The 18,684-nt window shown below is 35.4% G+C and overlaps 1 protein-coding gene across 7 annotated transcripts in view; it reads right to left on the bottom strand.

The window, feature by feature from the left end:
- LOC114046958 (centriolin-like) overlaps window positions 1-18,684 on the bottom strand; it is a 94,212-nt gene that overhangs the window by 58,011 nt on the left and 17,517 nt on the right. For all 7 annotated transcript variants that reach the window (XM_027867613.1, XM_027867612.1, XM_027867607.1 and 4 more), the window contains exons 8-14: window positions 16,571-16,690; window positions 15,822-16,047; window positions 11,160-11,269; window positions 9,568-9,762; window positions 4,634-4,787; window positions 2,250-2,470; window positions 289-465 (exon numbers count right to left, since the gene is read on the bottom strand). In XM_027867613.1, the coding sequence (XP_027723414.1) occupies window positions 289-465; window positions 2,250-2,470; window positions 4,634-4,787; window positions 9,568-9,762; window positions 11,160-11,269; window positions 15,822-16,047; window positions 16,571-16,690 (1,203 nt within the window). The remainder of the gene's footprint in view (window positions 1-288; window positions 466-2,249; window positions 2,471-4,633; window positions 4,788-9,567; window positions 9,763-11,159; window positions 11,270-15,821; window positions 16,048-16,570; window positions 16,691-18,684) is intronic.

Here is an 18,684-nt window from a genome sequence, read left to right as displayed (position 1 = left end):
TGTATTTATGTTATCTTACTAGATCCTCACACAAGGGAGGCACTGGAAGTACAATTAAACTAATTTTACCAATTAGGAAATTAAAATTTAGAGGCTTCTCCACGGCCACAGAGAAAAGTGTTCCATGTGAAATTCAAGTACACGCCTTCTGATTCTGAGGCTGGTGCTCTCTCTCTGCTGTCCCGCCTGCCTTCTTGGTTATGCACAACATTACTTCAGATACAATGAAAGGCCAGCTGTGCTCTCCAGGACCTGCATGATTCATGCTGCCTTTACTCTGGCCCTCACCTCTCTGAGTCGTTCAAGACTCTCTATTTCCTCTCTGTGCTGGTTACATTCAGCTTCCTTGGCTCTGAGCTGAGCCTCAAGTTCTGCTTCATTGGCACTTAAATCTCTTTGGGTCTGTTGAAGGGACATGTTTGCATCTTGATGCTCTTGAAGTAACAATTCCATTTCAGCAAGTTCCTGAAAGTACATAAATTTTAATAATACTATCCTTATAATAGCTATAATAATAGCTTTATGGTTTGCAAAGTACTTTACAAATGTTTTCTCATTTGATCCTCATAACTACCTTGGGAGGGAGGTGCTACTATTATTCTCATTTTTTCATATGAGGAAAACTGAGGCTGACAGAGGTTGTGTGACCTGCCTGGAAACACACAGTAAGTATCTGAGGCAAAATTTGAACTCAGGTCTTTCTGACTCCAAGCCCATCACTCTGTCCACTGCATCACCTAGATGATTCACAATAATATACATGGTTACATATTTTAATGTGTATAACCTAGAATCTCAGAGCTGAAAAGGGCTTTAGAGGTTGTCTAGGTACACATGATATTTGAAACATGTACTCCTTCTATGACATCTTCAACAAGTGGTCATTCAGTTTCTGGTTGAAATATCTCTAGTGATGAGAGAAGTCATTCTGTGACAAAGCAGAATGTTCCAAATTTGGACACTTCTGATTGTAATGAAATTTTACCATATACTGAACCAAAATCTGCTTCCTCATAGTCACTTTCCTTCACTCCTCATGGGTCCTAGTATTGCTCTCTGGAGCCACATAGATGTTTACTCCATCTTCCATATGATAGCTCTTTAGATATTTAAGGACACTATTCATGTCCCTCCTCTAAGGCTTGTTTTTTCTAGACTAAACATCCTGATTTCTTTAAAGTGACCTTTTTATGGCCTGGTTTCAAGTCTTCCAAACATCTTTGTCAATACTCCAAGATATGGCAAGAAAAATTTGACTCAACATTCCAGATATGATCTGACCAGAGCAGAGTACAATAAAACTATTATCTCCCTCTTCCTGGACACTAGATTTCTATCAAAATAACCTAAGATTAATTACATGGATTTTCTGGCTGCTATATCACAATGTCAGCTCCTGAAAATCCCAAGGCCGATCAACATTAATATTGTAACAACAGCTGTATAAACACACACAAACCAATTTGAAAAAATGTGGCTGACATTGGCAAAACAACTAGTAAGTTACTGAGGAGCTGTTCTTTAAAACAACAATAACAACTGCTTGAATCAATTCCAAATTAGTTCATGTACAGACCAAAGGCCGGAAGGAGTAATTTTAGTGAATACCAACAGCAACATAAATATGTTACACAAAATATAGTTTATAGTCATTTAAATTTATTCTTTCATTGACTTTTGTTCTAGCAATTCTGGTTTTGGGTTATTAAGCTTGGCTTTCAAGAGACTTGGTCACAATATTATGAATACAAGACTTGTGATGGCAAATGATAAATTAAAGCAAAAATAATTTCCAAACAAATCAATCTCACGTCCTAATTTGAGTCTGGGGAGAAATGGGGACCAAATTGGGACAGAGTATTGTACATGATGACATACCAAATAGATTGAATACAAAACTGTATAATACTAGAGGTGGAAGGGACCCGTAGAACACAGAATGTTATACCACGTATAGCCACAATTAGAGGCGGGTTTTAGAGATGGCAAACCCCAATCACCTTTATAATTTGCCACATAGGCTAGCAATTCAGAAAGCCCTTTAAAAGAATCTTCATTTCATTAGGGAAGGGAGTTGAAGTTTTGAAAGTCTCACAATGTAAATTTTTTTAAATCCTAGGAAATTATTTTAAAAATAGATTCACAAGTTTGCTCCCTCTTTAAAACTTTTTATGTTATTCAATCTAGACACTACAGCTAAGTCTTTTAAAATTTAAGGAAAGAGAAAGAGGCAAATGTGAAAATCATACTTTTCTCATATTTTCTGCATCCATGGCAGCAACTTCCAGTTCAACTTTCTCTTCTTCAAGTTTAGCCACTTTTTTCAACAAAATTTCTTTATCAGTCTGCAGTGTTTGGCATTCACCTTGAACCTTTGCTACCTGTCCTTTAACATTTTCAAGGTAATCTTGCAAGCCACTGATGATGCTTTCTAAATCCTTCTTCAGGGCTTCATTGGCTGCTATCTGACCTGAACAAAATGAAAGAGACATTAATATGGAAGCTCATGAAAAATGCCTTCAAGGTATGATAATTATAGCACCATTATTGTTTAATATTACAATAAATTATCCTTCTTGATTATTAATAACATGATTACACAAATTACAAATGACATGTTATTTTTATTTCTGTTATCATTACATACAGGGAGAGAAAAAAAATCATGAATGTTCTTGCTACTGAAAAAAAGGGCCTCTGAAAATGCCAGTATCAATTACTGTTAACCCATATGCTTATTCCTAATACACACATGTACTGAAGGAATACTGGATGAAAGAATAAGAAAGGAACAGACAGGCTTTCACAAACAACATTCCATAGCCAAGTACTTTACAATCAAATGACCAAAGCTACAGAGAACACAAGGTTCCACTGTGCTATTTGTTGACTACAAAAAAGCATTTGATCTGCTGCAACAAAATGCGTTATTAAAGCTTCTTTTCCAACAAAGTGTCTTCCATGAATATGAATCATACAGATGTAGTGGAAGATATAACAAGCAACAATACTGTTCAACAGCCCTAAGATTATTAACACCAAATGAAGCATAAAACAGGGCTATATTGCTAGTATCACAGACAGAATGAATGAAAAAGCATTTATTAAGCACTTACTATGAAGATCATGAAGGATTTCTAAAAAGAATTCAAATGGAGGAGGGATTCCTTATAAATAGTGAGGTCTTTCAGACGTTCCTGTTTACAGATGACATTATGCTAAATTCATCCGTAGAGAAACCAAAAGGATGAAGGATGCTTACTGTCTGGACCATGCTATATATAGTTGGATGGATAGCTCATAGAACTGGTTTATTAAGACATATGTTTTGCACAGACACTGTAGCTGGATGATGAAGTGGGCCCAGAGTTGAAAAGCAAGAAGAAAATGGGCTGTAATGCATTTAGGAAACCATACAATGCTTTTAATGATCTTAAAGCTTCTATGTGAAACAAAAACAACTTTTTAATATCAATATTTTTCTATTGATGCTATATGTTGTGAATCATAAAATACCACAATTTCTGATGAATCTAAATTATACATCACCCAGTAATGGAGAGGTACATGAGGGAGTATGAATAGGCTACAGCTCTGTGAATTTTCATATTGCCAATAAAGCAAGAAGGGTGAAAAAATATCAAACAGATGTATGGACAGAAAAAAGGTAGACTGGTCACTTATCAAGAGCAAGGACTAATTAATGGACAGCCTGGGTGCTCTATCCCATGTACTATTAAGAGACCTAGAAGAAGGTCTGAATGGCATTCAGCAGACTCTGTGAAGTAGGTATGCAATTATATGGATAAGAGAGGCACAAGGAGAGAAGGCATAGATAGTTATCTGCAGTGCTGGAGCATACACCAACATTGATAAGATCACCCACTGATCCACTGAAATATTATATAAATAATATTTATATATTATTTATATACAACATATTATATATAATGTAAACAAGTTATATAAATGTGTAACATAATTGAGACACATTTATTATGACAATTAATAATTATAACTATTATCACAACAAGCTGACATTAATGCAGCACTCTGGCTATAAAGTAATATACGTAAGTAATCTCATTTTATTTATTTCTTGACAATACCCCTTTGGAAGCAGTTAATGTAAGCATTATTATTCTCATTTGACAGATGAGAAAACTGAGGCCCAGGGAAGGCGAGTTATTTTTCCAATGTCCTACAGTAAGTTAGTAGCAAAGCTGGGACTTAGAAGCCATCTGACTTCAAATCCAGTGCTATCTCTAGTACACTGGAACTGCTTCTTTTAATCTAGAGTCAGTCACTATGGGGTCACAGATTTTTTTTTAAGAGCTAGAAGGGAGGAAGAGAAGGAAAGGGAAGGGAATAAGTATTTATATGGTACCTACTAGGTGCCAGGCACTGTGCTAAGCGCTTTACAAATATTATCTCACTTAAGGGACTTTAGGGAAGGAAAGGGATCTAAGAATATATACAATGATAGAACAAAGCTAATTGGATTAGTTCCATTTCAAGCGGCTTCTAGCACACGAGATCCTTACTGAAACTGATTCAGTTTCTAAAACATAATACAGTATCCATATTGAAAATGACTCAGGGAAATGACCATGATTAATAATAAGATCTTCACCGTCAGTGAGTTGTTGCTCCAGATCCTTAATATCATCAGTTTCTTTAGCAATCCGGGAAAGGATCTCATCTAATCGACATTCGAGCTGTTGATACTGTTTGTTCATTTTGTCAAGCTGTTGCTCTTTGTTTTTCTTCTGAGCCTCCACATGAATCTATGGATTGCAAAGATTTTTTAAAAAAAGTTCTGAAAAGTCCTCTATTTTAAGAATAAAACTATAAAATCTCATATAAATAAGAGGTATTATTAGAAACAGCAACATTGGTTGTGATTTTTGAAGGAGGGCATTATGGTAAAGAAAACCAGGGGAATGATTACTGTTTTGAAATTAGGATTTATTCTTGCAATTGTGTATAAGAAAGCAATATTTCACTAACTTTAAAAGGCTTCATAAATTCAACACTGTATTCTAGCTAAAATAATCCTTAAAGGTTACCAACTTATTTTGGTATATAAGACCACAACTATAATAGTAAGTAGGTGTCACATTTCTACAGTACTTTTCAGTTTACAAAATACTTTCTTCATAAGAACCTGCAATGTGTGAAGTGTATAGATTATTATTTCCATTTTACAGATGACGGACCTGGATCCCAGAAAGGTGAAATTAATTGCAGAGATGACCACAACGAAGCAAGTGAGCAAAGGAGCCAAGGTCTCCAGATTGTAAGTCCAGTGTTCTTTCCACTGCACCAAATTGCCACTTTGGGTATTGGGGAGCACATGGGACTCCCTTACGCAATGGTTCATATAGCTACAAAAATCCCCAGGGAAAGTTTGTGCTTAAGTTCACACCCTATTCCCTTGGTTGTGGATATCTGCCCCATATGATCAGAAGCACAGAAAAATAAATCACCACACAAGTAAGGTTATATTACAGCCCAAATGAAGCTATAGCTCAAAGCTTAGGATCCATTTGAATATACAGAAACAAAACGTTTCTCAATTTTAAATCATTTAAATTTAAAAACATGTAATAAGATTTACTATATGCAAGGTACTGTACTAGGTGCTAAGAACATAAAAATAGATGTAACAACAGGCCCCTGCTCTCGAGAACCTTATGTACCCTAAAGAGGAAAAAGGACAATTATGTAAATAACTGCAATAAAAGGAAGAGCAGTAGCAAAGAAGAGGTCCCATAAAAAATATTATGATAAATTTAAGGAGGGAAAGTTCATTTTTATCAGATAGAAGAAGAATAAGGGTGAACTTTTCAAGGAATGGAGGATATAATGGCATGAGTAAGGCATAAAGACAGGAAGACAGACCAGAACGATGGGGAAAAATGTATACCTGCTTCATCTACTGTTTAGGTTCTGAAGAACAGTATCCTAATAAGATTAGAATAACATAACAATATAAATAATAATTATAATTATTAAAGCAATTGTTTTAAAATTAATTTAATTTAAAGCTTTAAATTTCAAATTAATTTAATTTAAAATTTAAAATTAATTAAAATAAGAACTATTATAATAATAACAAAATAAATTTTTTTTCCAAAATTTTTTGTCTTTTTCACACTACTATATTTCTGTCTATTAGCAGCTCTCAAATACAAGAGGAGTTATGATCAGTGGAGGGAATATACACACCAACAAAACTGCATATCTTTAAAGGAAATAAACAGTTCTTACCTACCTCTCTGTAGTGGGGTGTGTGCTAGTAGACTAAAACACTGAAGTTAATATACACGTGTGTGTGCATGTGTGTGTGCGTGCACATGTATGTGCATGCACTCTGTGGGTACCTACTCGGACTAAAAAACAAAATTACATTGAAAGCTACCCCAATATATATCACTCTTTTTTTCATTTTAGTAGTTAATCCTCCATTAGATGCTTTTTTTTAAATGCAACACAAAAAGAGAATTCAATATACAAATCAATTCTATTTTTAAAACAGTAGAGAACAGTTTAAACAACAGTACTAGCCAGACAATGAATTTTTTGCTGCTGTGGAGGTCACAAAAGGACTGCTGAAAAAAAAACAGGAACTTACAACCCAGTATTCTCTTTGCTTTTCGGGGACAGGGACAGGGAAGAATCCCCTCCTTTAGCCCAAGAATCCCTCCTTTTAAAAATAAACAGTAATACCTGGGAAACGTAGGCTAGGTACTTCTTAATTCCTTCTTCTATTTCATCTGCACTTTCCTCTCTGACAGTTGAATTTCTCCAAGAAACCTGAGGCTCAGTAACTTCCTATAGCTTCAGACTACATTCTCAGTAGAGAAGGAGCAGCCAGTGACGTTTCGTCCAATCACCAACTGCCTCTGTGGGCTGGTCTCTACCCTCTGTGCTTTAAATCACAACACAGGAAGCTAGGGGGAAGAGCCAATGAAGCTTTGGGTTTGCAACAGAGCTCAGCTTACCAAGAAGATAGTCTGAGAGGAACTGGCTTCTTTTTGTTTAGATGAGGAGAAATACTCAACACAAAGATGAATAAAAATTGTGTTTTATATCTGCTCAAGGGAGTTTTGTGCCTCTCGTAAAATTTTATAAGCTAAAATAGATTCTACTTTCCAATTGTAGCTTTTTCTTTTTTCAAAAAAAGTAGAGTTCTGAATTCCGTTAAAAACCTGGATAGATTGTGATCTAACGTTAAAATGATTAATCTCGTTATGCCTTATTAAGAAATTATTCATATTTATATAGTGCTTTAAGTATGGTACCAGTGATAGACTAAGCCTGACACCCAAAGACCAGCTTCGTTCAGGTTGGATCCAGGATGACAAAATTTTTTTTCCTAACCACAACTTTCCCCCCTTTTTATTTTGCTGTTTTATTCTGTACTTAAACATGAAAATAAATCAATGAGTATTTCCATATATACAGAAAAGCGCAAAAAGAGGATTGTATGTGAAATTTTGAATTTCTATTTCATATTGTTTACCTAAAGAAAAAAATTTACATATATATATAATGAATTCCACACTTTACCTTTAAAACTTTCCTGCTTGCCTATGCTTCCTTCTGAACTTCCTTTTGTTCTCTTATGTGTATTTTTTAAGTTTCAGTAGCCCTCTTTTTTTGTTGGGGGGTGGCAACCACTATTGCTAACTTCTCTTTTCCTCCCTAAAGTTCTCCTCCTCCTTCCCCAGTCAAAAACAGAGAGAAGGGAAAAAAAACACCTTCAAGACAAACAAGCATAGTCAAGCAAAACAAATCTATACTGTGATCTTGTCCAAAAATATATGTCCCTTTTGGGATCTTGAATTCATCTCCTCTCTATCAGGGGGTTAATACCATATATCATATGTCCTCTAGAGACATTGTTGGTCAATGAGTTCATACAGAGAACTAGGACATAAAGCTAAGTCTTCTGTACTCCAAGTATAGTGCTCATTCCACTACCTTTCCATGGAATGCTATCATTTAACAAATTTTGACATTTGAGACTTTGGAACTGATCTGTATTTGTTGGAACAAAAGCAAAGAGGTCACGAAGGCTAATGTGGTTTATATGCACCATTCCCACTAACACAGGCTTGCTTATAGTTGCACTGAAATTTAGGTACACCATTCTAATAATGGCTATTCCTCACTATAGGCCCAAATTCACCACATTTAGACTTTTTGTTCTTTAAAAAATCTAGCATTTATAAGATCCCTGAAAATGATGATCTTTGGTACAGTCATTTGGATCACATTTATTAAGTAACTATTGTGTACACAATACTGTGGTAGATAATGGAGGAAATTCAACATTTAGATATTATATATAACCTATATATTTAAATGTATATATATATATTCTAAAATATATCTATATTTAAGTATGGTACCAGGACAGACTAAGCCTGACACCTAAAGACCAGCTTAGTTAAGTATGAAAATGCTCCTCATCAGGTTGGCTCCAGGGTGACAAAATTCTTCCTAACCACAACTCTCCCCTCCTTTTTTTTGCTGTTTTATTATGAACTTAAACATGAAAATAAACGAGCATTTCCATATACATAGCAGAACACAAAAAGAGGACAGTATGAGGAGTTGTGATTTTCTATTTCATACTGCTTGCTTTAAAAAAATGCACATATATAATAAATTCCACACAACACTTTCAAAACCTTCCTGCTTGTCTATGCTTCCTTCTGACCTTCTTTTTGTTCTCTTCTGTGCATTTAAAAAATTGTTTCAATAGCCCTCTTTTCTTTTTATTTTGAGGGGGCTCACTATTGCTAACTTCTCTTTCTCCCTCAAGTATATAGCTATTCCCCCACATACAGATATATCTATAAGCTTAAATATATTTATTATATAGATATACAAACACATAAATCACACTATTTTGTGAAAAACATGATAGAGGGTACAATGTGCTAGGTGAGGTCTGAAGGGGAAGGCTGGGATTCACACTGGGAGATCAGGGAAGACTTCATGGAGAGGTTAGTATTTGAGTTAGTTTTTAAAAGATGGTTACAGAAGACCTCAGAACATTGATTGTTAGAATTTGGAACACTAGAGCTATGAAGGAGCCTCAGAAATCATAAGGTCCTTCCGCCTCCTTCTCTGCCACTTCATCTCTACCATCCTACCTCATAAAGAAGAGGATGGAAGAGAAAGAAAAATGAGGGTAAATGAAAGGGAACTTTGAAGGAGAAGAGACCTTAGAACACAGAATGTCAGGAAAGGAATACTAGAATGCAGAATGTTAGAACACAGGACACAGAATGTAGAGCCAGAAGGGCCCACAGAAATTATCTGATCCAACCCTTTTCTAGCTAATTTTCTAGCTAATCAAATCAAGATCCAGAGTGGTTACTATTGTGGACTTTCACTAAATTTTTTCCTTGCTACACCCCGAGCACCCACACACACACAAACAGTGAAAAGTTAAACTCTATAAGTAAACTTATGACTTTACTCTAAAAGTAAAACAGCTATATTCAGGTTGCTATCAAGTATTATTAATATAGTCATTAACTTACTTACATGTCTTGGGTCTGTGGGACCTAGATTATCTATAGTATTTTCTGCATCCTTTATTTCCATCTCTTTTTTTGTTATTTCTGTATTCTGTTTCTCCATCTGCATTTCTAGATTGACTGATTCCTGACGTAACTGATTTAGGAGTTTTATCTTACCACTTAATTGTTTGAGGAGAACTCCTTTTTCTGTTTCAGAAATCTAAAAAACAAATGTGCACAAAAGCAAATTAAAAAAAAACCCCATATGTTCAACTAAGCACGGAGAGAAAACACTGACATACAATTTACAGCAGCGAATTTTGTAACGTAACAAGAATGTTGGAAATTCCACCAAAAAGCAGGGGTAGAGAGTTTTTAGCCATAAGGCCAGATTCAGTCTTGTGTGGCTCTCAGTGCAACCTTTCCACCTCAGCTTACACAGCACAAAATGCACTGGGATTGTGATAATACTTCAAATAGAGACAGAGTAAGACAACTGTTTTCTTTCTTTCTCACCACACTAAAGCACCGAAAAGCTAGATGCTCCATTTAAAGCAGGCTTCATGAAGCAAAAGAGCATCTATGCATTCATAGAAAACACTTGGTGACATTTTACCTGAAACACAAACCCACTCAAGTACTCTTCTACTACTGGGAACTCATATTTTCTATAGCGCTTTAAAGTTTATAGAGAACTTCCCTCACAACAAGACTGTGAGGTAGTAAAACAAGTATTATTATCTCTCATTTTATAGACAAAGAAATAGCTGGTGAATGTCAGAGCCAAGTTTGGAACTCAGAGCTTCATGTGTCACCATGTCTAGCAGTCTTTAATGAGTAGAGTTTGGCTTTAAAAAAAGAAAAAAAAAAGTGGTTTGAACAATGGTTGAAGCATTGAAAAGAATGTTATGAAAAAGAACAGAGAAGACCACAACACTTTTTGTTTGCTTCAAAACCCTTCAGTATTGAGGTTTCTATATTATGCATCTAATTTCCATTGTTCACAACAGAGCCAAGATGGGGTAAGCAAGCTAAGAAACTGAGAGAGTACAACAAAGAATGGTTTTTAATATTACTTGTTATAAAAACATATTTCTCATGTCAGAAAATTCTATTCTTCCTGTTCTGTGGGTATTTACTTAGTGACAAACCAATTTCCAGGTGTTAGAGTGGAGGCTCAAAAATAACACACGTGGATGGCTATCACACGCATGGTATCATCTTCAAGATACACAAATACTTTGTCTGCTTTGGGTGACTTTTTATCTTCTAGTGAAAAAAACTTCCTTCTGTTCTACCGACATATTGGACACTATTTGAAACATTATCATGGATCCTTTATGTGAAACCTCAGAATACTGTTTATGCTATGATGTTTTGAAGACATTACACAGGAAATCATTCCCCCCATTTCACTGCTCCTAGGATATTAAAGCTAATCATCATTCATACACAAAAACTCATCACCCAGAGAACTATATTTCAGGAAACCTAGAAGTTGGATTTTTTTTAAAAAGAGGCCATATACAAAACAAATACTATTCTATTTATCTATATTAATGTCTCTTTAGGTTGATGCCTTTTTTTTTTTTGCATTTTTGTTTCGCTCTTACATACTTTTTTCAATCTTATGGCTTCTTCCAGTTGTTTAAATTCTTCTGTTGCTTTTAAAATGTTCTGCTCAGCCTTTGCCATTTCATTATGCAGTTTTTTCAACTGGGCTTGGGCTACAAAGGAAGCAAAGAAAAAATGGAGCATGTGTGCTATCAAATACTGCCTTTTTGCAACTTAACTCCCTCTTTCCCCCCACTAAACTCTCGTTAAAAAGATTTTACTACAAAACATACTAGAAACAAAAGTAACTTTTCATCTTCCTCTAGGAACTCAGGATCACATAACTTGAAGGGCCATTAGAGAAAATTATGGAGCCTGATTCCCTTGTTTTATAGGGAAACAAAGAGAGACTCTGAGAAAGTTTCCTCAAGTCCCACAACTAATTGCCAGAACCAGACCTAAACCCTACTAATAATAACTCACTTTATATAGCACTTTATGGTTTACAAAGACCTTCCTCTACTGGCAGTACCAGTGTCGTCAGTTCCATTTTACAGAAAAGGAAACTGAAGCCAAGAACAACTAAATAACTTGCTCAGGATTGCATAGTTAAGTAACTGTTGGAACCAGGATACGAACTCAGTTCTCCCGATTTTTTCTACTATACCATATCTTGACCTCTCTCAGCATCAGGTTGAGGCCTGGGGCAGAGTTATCCCAACTAATAAGGTGAAAAAAATAAATCCCTTCAGCTCTCCACAAACAGCTTTTCACCACTGACCAATAGGCCACCCAGCCTAGATCAGTCCCACTGAACACAGTGCCACCTGTTCCCAATATAGGGGGTAATAATTAAATCCATATCTTATTTGGGGCCTAGTTCCCCTTGCTACTGGGAAGTATGTGATACACTACCGTCCAACGGCTAGGCAAACTGTTTCTTGCTCCTCTCCAGAGCTGACTTTTACATAAGATTACAAAAACCACTTGGCTCTACTATTATTCCTTGTTTCCACCTTCCTATCCACCTATACCTTACCTCTCCTATATTGCTATCATGTTCTGTCTTCTCCTTCCACAGTGCCTTCTGGGACTACTACTCTATTGTTAACAAGTATCCCTTTGTGTTTTTGTATTTTTTTAGTTTTCAAATGAAAATTATTATTTTTGAACACATTATCAAGAGTGGAAAAGAAAAAAAGAACTTACATAGAAAAGAATTGAATATGTTAATATACAAAAAGTAATCACAAAAAAAAATCAGCAAACTCCCCCAAATCAATAAAACAAAATGAACTCAACCAGTATTTGGTTTTTTGAAAATACCAATTAACTTGATGTCATCAGCATAGGCATACTGGTAGTGACTGGATCTGTCATCTCACTGGTAAATGGAACTCTCACTTGAGGAAATTCCCTTAACCAATGCAGGTTGTCATCTTCTCTGCAACTTAATTTCTTGGAAAATTCCCTATAACACCGACTCAGTGACTTGCCCAGTGACACACAGCCACTATGTATCAAAAGGTAGGATTTGAAAACAGGCATTCGTGGCTTTGAGGCCAGGTCTCTATCCACTACGCCAAAGCATCACTTTATATTAAACCAATTCCTTCCAATCATAGAAACACAGCTCTTCTCAGAATAGAATGTATCCCTGGATACTCTTCTCCAGTACTAGATGTACCTTGTTCCATGCACTACACCCCTCTGGAACAGGAAGAACAGGAACACTCCTTGCTTTTCACTATGATCTCCAAACTTTTGCTGCTATCAATGAGTAACCTTTCCTTCCTTAAGCTTCATGACATCCAGACACATCACACTATGCAGACCCTTATGGGAATTATCTGCTGGACCCAAGGTCATTTTCCCTCCTTTTTCAAGGAGTTAAGTAGCTGTCTCACATTCATCCTCTCCACCTCAGTCCCTTTCCTTACACTTGCTAACATACTTCAAAACGTCCTAGTTCCCAGGTTCATCCATCTTCTCAAGTGCCATGACCTGCACCTTCACTTTACTTCAGCTATACATAGGGATGATTATAGGCTCAATCTCATCATTGTCTATAAGAGTTTCCACCTCCATGATCTAGGATGACGAAATTCTTCTGACTATTAACTCCTATCCTTCCATCACTCTTCCTAAACCTATTCTTCATTCTCATTGCAAACTCCAGTCACTCCACCCCACTCTGCTAACAAAGGGAAAGTAAATTAACCAACTTCCCCTTTCATAACCAGCAGGGGCCTTGAGATATCAGGCCTCTCACCATCAGGCCCTTTGGTCACCCTGACCAGACCAGGACAAAGACTCAGAGTCACCCTGCTCCTGGTAAGGGGTGAAATAATGAGAAAATCAAATCAACATCTTAATTGGGGTCTGTGAGAAAAATATGAATCCACCTGCTATGATTCGTGCTATCCTACACAAGAAGCTGCAGTGGCTTCTTACTTCTAAGATAAAATACAAACTGCTCTGTTTGGCTTTTAAAGCCCTTCATAATCTGGTTGGAGCTTACCTTTCCAGACTTACCTTACTCTCATTTATAGACCTTATATTCTAGCCAAACTGCCACACTTGCTATTTCTCAAATATAGCATTACGCTTCCACACTCCATGGCTTTGCAAGGCTGACCCTCACAGCTGGAAAAAAAAATAGCTCCTAAATTCTGATTAATTGAGTCTTTAGATTCCTGCAAGTTCAGATCAAGTGCTATTTCCTACAGGAAGTTTTTCTTTGTTGAACCTCTTCTCCCTTTTGGTAGTGTCTTGCTTTGTGTAAGTTTTTTATTTAAATTTCTATGCACATGCTTTTTGAAGGCAGGGATTGGTTTTATTTTATTTTTTAAATTTTTGTTATTTTTTTTTTTGTATCCCCAGCACCTGGCATAGTACTTGGCACATAGTAGGCACTTAATTTTTGGTAAATTAAAATGAAACATTCATTTTTCAGATGAATGATTTTACAATGTGTGTTAAAACAATGAATAATATCATTTACATGAATTAATGTAAAGTTAGTTCCCTTGAATTAGAAATATAGCTTCAATTTGATTCAATTAATTCCATAAGAATTTATATGGAATATACTGCAGATCAGTGCACTAAACACTAGAAAATACAGAAAGATAGCTAAGATACAGTTCTAGTTCTTGTGGAACTAAACATTTGATATGAGACAACCTATACACAAATATCAACAAAATAAAAGTGTATAATAGAAGAGAAAACTAAGAGAGATGTAATATATTGAGGTTGAGGAGAGCAATGGTCATTACTTACCAGGTCATTACTTATTAGGATGGGAATGGTCATTACTTACTTGGAGAGAGACTATGGAAAATTTCTTGAAGGAGTGAGAATCTGAGTAGGGCCTAAAAGAATGGGTAGGATTTCAATGGACCATGATGATAGGGAAAGTACTCTAGGCATAAGGAATGGTCTAAGCCAGACATGTCAAACACACAGCCCACAACACTCCCAAGTGAGATCAGAACCATATTAAAATGAATTGGGAAATATTTAGCAAAATAAATAAAAATATAATAAAACAGATTATGTTAATATGTGGTTTTCTAAGTTAATATATAGCCTGCAGGGATCCTTATGTTTGATTTAGTGGCCCTTGTTTCTTTTGAGTTTGACATCACTGGTATGAGCAAAGTATAGAGGTGATACTTAGAGGACTGATTTTGACTGATGTTCTCAAATTCTCATGTAGAAGAACCTTGCTATAACACTAATTTTGAAGGATAAAGATAACCTAAGGAGAGTTTAACAATTATGCCCCCCATTTTGATGATTTATCTCTAGTAGCATAACCAACTTTGTGAAAAAGGAAAGTACTCTGTAATGAAGCCTACACAGTGTGTTTAAAGAACTAATATCTTGAATCCACTATACTTTCAACACAATACAACTACATTTGTTTTCTCCTTAATCTGCCCAGCACAGGCCACCAGATAAACTTTCCTAAAGCACAGCTCTGATTATGCCACAACTCTGCTCAAAACCTTCACTGGCTACAAGATAAAATAAAATCTCTTTATCCTGGTATCAAAGGCCCCAACTGAACTTTCTAGCTATCTCACAATATTTGCTCCCTCCACACTCTTGTCAAGCATGACTTATCACTATTCTCCAAACACATCCCTCACTCTCTTCCACCTTACAGCATTTGTTTACATCATTCCATATGACTGGACTATGCTCCCACATCTCTAACTACTGAAATTCTGAATTACACCTCTTCCAAGAAGACTTTTTTGGTTTCCCCAGCTACAGTTGATTTTGCCTTCCTCAGATCCTTTATAGTACTCTCCATATATGGCACATGCATTTATATGAACAATATATACTGGAATATAAAACATGGCAGAGGGAAAGGTTGTGATCTATGCAGGTGAAGGGAAGAGCTCACAATGATGGAAACAAAAATCCAGAGAGGATGTGGAATATTATTTATGAATATCTCATCTTCTCTATTAGATTATAAACTCATTGATAACAGGGAGAGCATTTTATTTATCTTTGTGTCACCCCCACTGCCTAGTAATTTTCCTGCATGTAGCAATCACTTAATTTTTTGTACCTGTTTGCTGAATGAATAAATGAAAACAAAGAATCAATGTTTAAGTGATTAAAGAATTAGGAAACAAAATAAAATTAGATTAAATTACCTTTTTTTGTTTTTAAAGGGCAGGAGTTAAAACATAGATTTACCTGCTTTTATTTTGTCTTCTTTATCTTTTAGGTGTAAATCCAGTGTTTCAGCATGTTTCACTGAGACTTGTTCATTTACAAGTTCTTCTTTATAAAGTCCCATTTTTTGAATCTGTATTGGCTGGGCATTATCACCAATATAACCTTCAGTGATATACATATTTCTTTTATATCTGGATTTACCAATATAAGGACTTTCACCTGGGACATCATAAATTTCAGCATACTGCAAAAGTAAATTTATCATATTATTATGCAATATGTGATTTCATAAAGGAATTCAAATCAGTCAAACATCATTTTATTATTGGGTTAAAGAGAATTGTAGCATTCCATGAATTTTAGAAATTTATAAATTGAATTTTAAAAATTTATAAAAATACCAAATATTAACACTGGTAGAAATTGGTAAGATATCACAGCACTGAATATTGGAAATGGAAGAGTTCTCAGAAAATAAAATTTTAAAACACAGAAGAGAATTTTAAAACTGAAAGGGACCTTAGAACATAGAATATCAGAGTTGAACAGGCCCTTAAAACATAGAATGTTAGAGCTGGAAGGGACTTTAGAGATCATCAAGTTCTGGTTAATTTATCATTTTACAGGTGAAGGACCTGAGGCTTAAAGAAGTTTAATGCCTTACTCAAGGTGAGAAATCAGAATAATGTTGAATAAAAACGTTTGTATCTTGGTTTAATACACATCTGATTGATTCACAGAAGCACAAAGAGTTGCTAATGACTTACCTCTGGTGGATAATAATTTAGTGGCTCAAACTTGGCATCAATTTTATAAAAAGCCAATTCTTGTTCTAGTTCATACTGTTTTTGGCAAGCACGAGTGAGTTCCATCGTCTTGTGTTTTAACTATTATCCCAGTATAAAACAAAATACAGAATCAGTAAATTAGCAACCAGCTCCAATGGTGTGGTGATTTTTCATAAAAGCAATGGGAGTAAATATACACACACACACACAGATATGAACACTAAAAGGTCATGATAATTAATACTAAATTGTCAACAAATAAGAATATACCAAAATCTACCATTTCATAAAAGATCACATATAAAAGATCTTGGGAATGGTGATATACTTCAGTCTTAAATTGGAATGTTTATTAATATGCTATACTGAGTTCTACAGTCATAACATTTCACTTAGCCAAACACCAAAAAAATTCTATCAATTACTTCTTAAAAAGTGGCTAACCAGGTAATCATATACTGATCCTCATTCTTTGCTGATAATAAAAAGTGTAATAGAATTAAATAATTTTTATCTTCTTTAATTCTCATTAAAGACAGTGACATGATAAGAAAAAAAGAACTGATCCTAGTTCTACTGGGTTATGGTTGATGATAGCTTTTAGAATTTAGTCTTAGCAAGATACAGATAATAATGTTAGCTCACAATTTTATAAACTTTGGTAGGAATACACATATCTGCATCCCTGCTTTACAGATGATGAAACTGAGGTTCACAGAGGCACTACTACACATTGCCCAACATTGACGCAAAGTGGTAGAACCAACACTCAAACTCAGGATTCCTGATTCAAACCTAATAGTCTTCCCATTATACCATGTTTCCTTATCTGAGCTCACTGAAAAGAAAGTAATATCACATTGATTCATGACAGTTTTGTACAGTATTTCCACTGTATTTTGAGACATTTTAGCTATTTGAATAGATTCCAAAGATCTATTATGTGTTTTGGGGGTTCATTTCTGAAGGAAGTCAGATGCCAAAAAGAGAAGAAACATGCTTGGAATGTCTAAAAGGTATTTTAAAAACAATAATACATGCATATTCACACATAAGTCCCAAAAATAGTACTACAGGAAACACTGGAAATCAATAAGTCAAATGGTATGTACTATGCAAAATTACATGTAGTCATAGGTAATATAGAATACAGTCATCTCTTGATTATCTATAGCATTGAGGCATTACATTAACTATCTCACTTGATCCTTCCAATTCCAACCTTCTGTGAAGTGCACCCAGAGAGGAAAAATAACTTGCCAAGGGACATACAAATATCTTAGATAACACAGCCACAGATAAACCAATACCTCCTTTGAGAAGAGAGTTGTGACACTCTCCTTTACCAGATGAACCAATGATGTATTTGTTGCCCAACAGCAGAAAAGTCATGGAATCACAGGAGAGCTAATGCTCAGAATGAACCTGAGGCTGGTGAGAAAAGATAAGGACAAGAAAAAGAGGATTTTTAAAGCTAAGTGGGAGAAAATAGGAGAGTCAAAGGAGGAATGGGAAGAGGATAACAAATGATGGAGGAAGGCAGAATAGTTAAACTTTTGTTTCTGTTTTCCTTCCCAAGGATGATCTTGAGAGACTGGAAAAGACAGGGAAAAAATGCTAATACAGAGTTAATAGCAGAGATAAGTAGGGAGATAGCAAAAAAGCACCTGGCTGTCTTGGAAGACTTCAAATCTTCAAGTCCAAATAAATGACATCTTAGGGTGCTAGAAAAACTGGCAGATATGTCATCAATGAGCTGTCAATAGTGATCTTTGAAAGGTCATGAAGAATGAGAGAGGTGCACAGAATTTGAAAAGTGCAAATATTATCACAATGAGATCTGCAAACTATAAGCCAGTGAGTTTGAATTTAATTCCTGACAAAATTCTAGAACACAGAATCTGAGATTACCTCCAATTTACCCTACGTATTTCTCACATGTAGTCGTTTGTATGTTGTTTCACTCATTAGAATGTGATCTCCTTGAGGGCAGAAACTTTATTTGTATCTAAGTGCTGAGCACAGTGTCTGGAAGCACAGTGGCTTCTCTGCCTTCCTTTAAGTCCCAACTAAAATCCCACTTTCAACAACAA

The sequence above is a fragment of the Vombatus ursinus genome, unplaced genomic scaffold (genome assembly GCF_900497805.2).
Source record: "Vombatus ursinus unplaced genomic scaffold, bare-nosed wombat genome assembly UNPS02014786.1, whole genome shotgun sequence".
Classification (NCBI taxonomy): domain Eukaryota; kingdom Metazoa; phylum Chordata; class Mammalia; order Diprotodontia; family Vombatidae; genus Vombatus; species Vombatus ursinus.
Note: the sequence above shows the minus strand (reverse complement) of the source record. Positions and strands in the feature narration are given on the sequence as shown.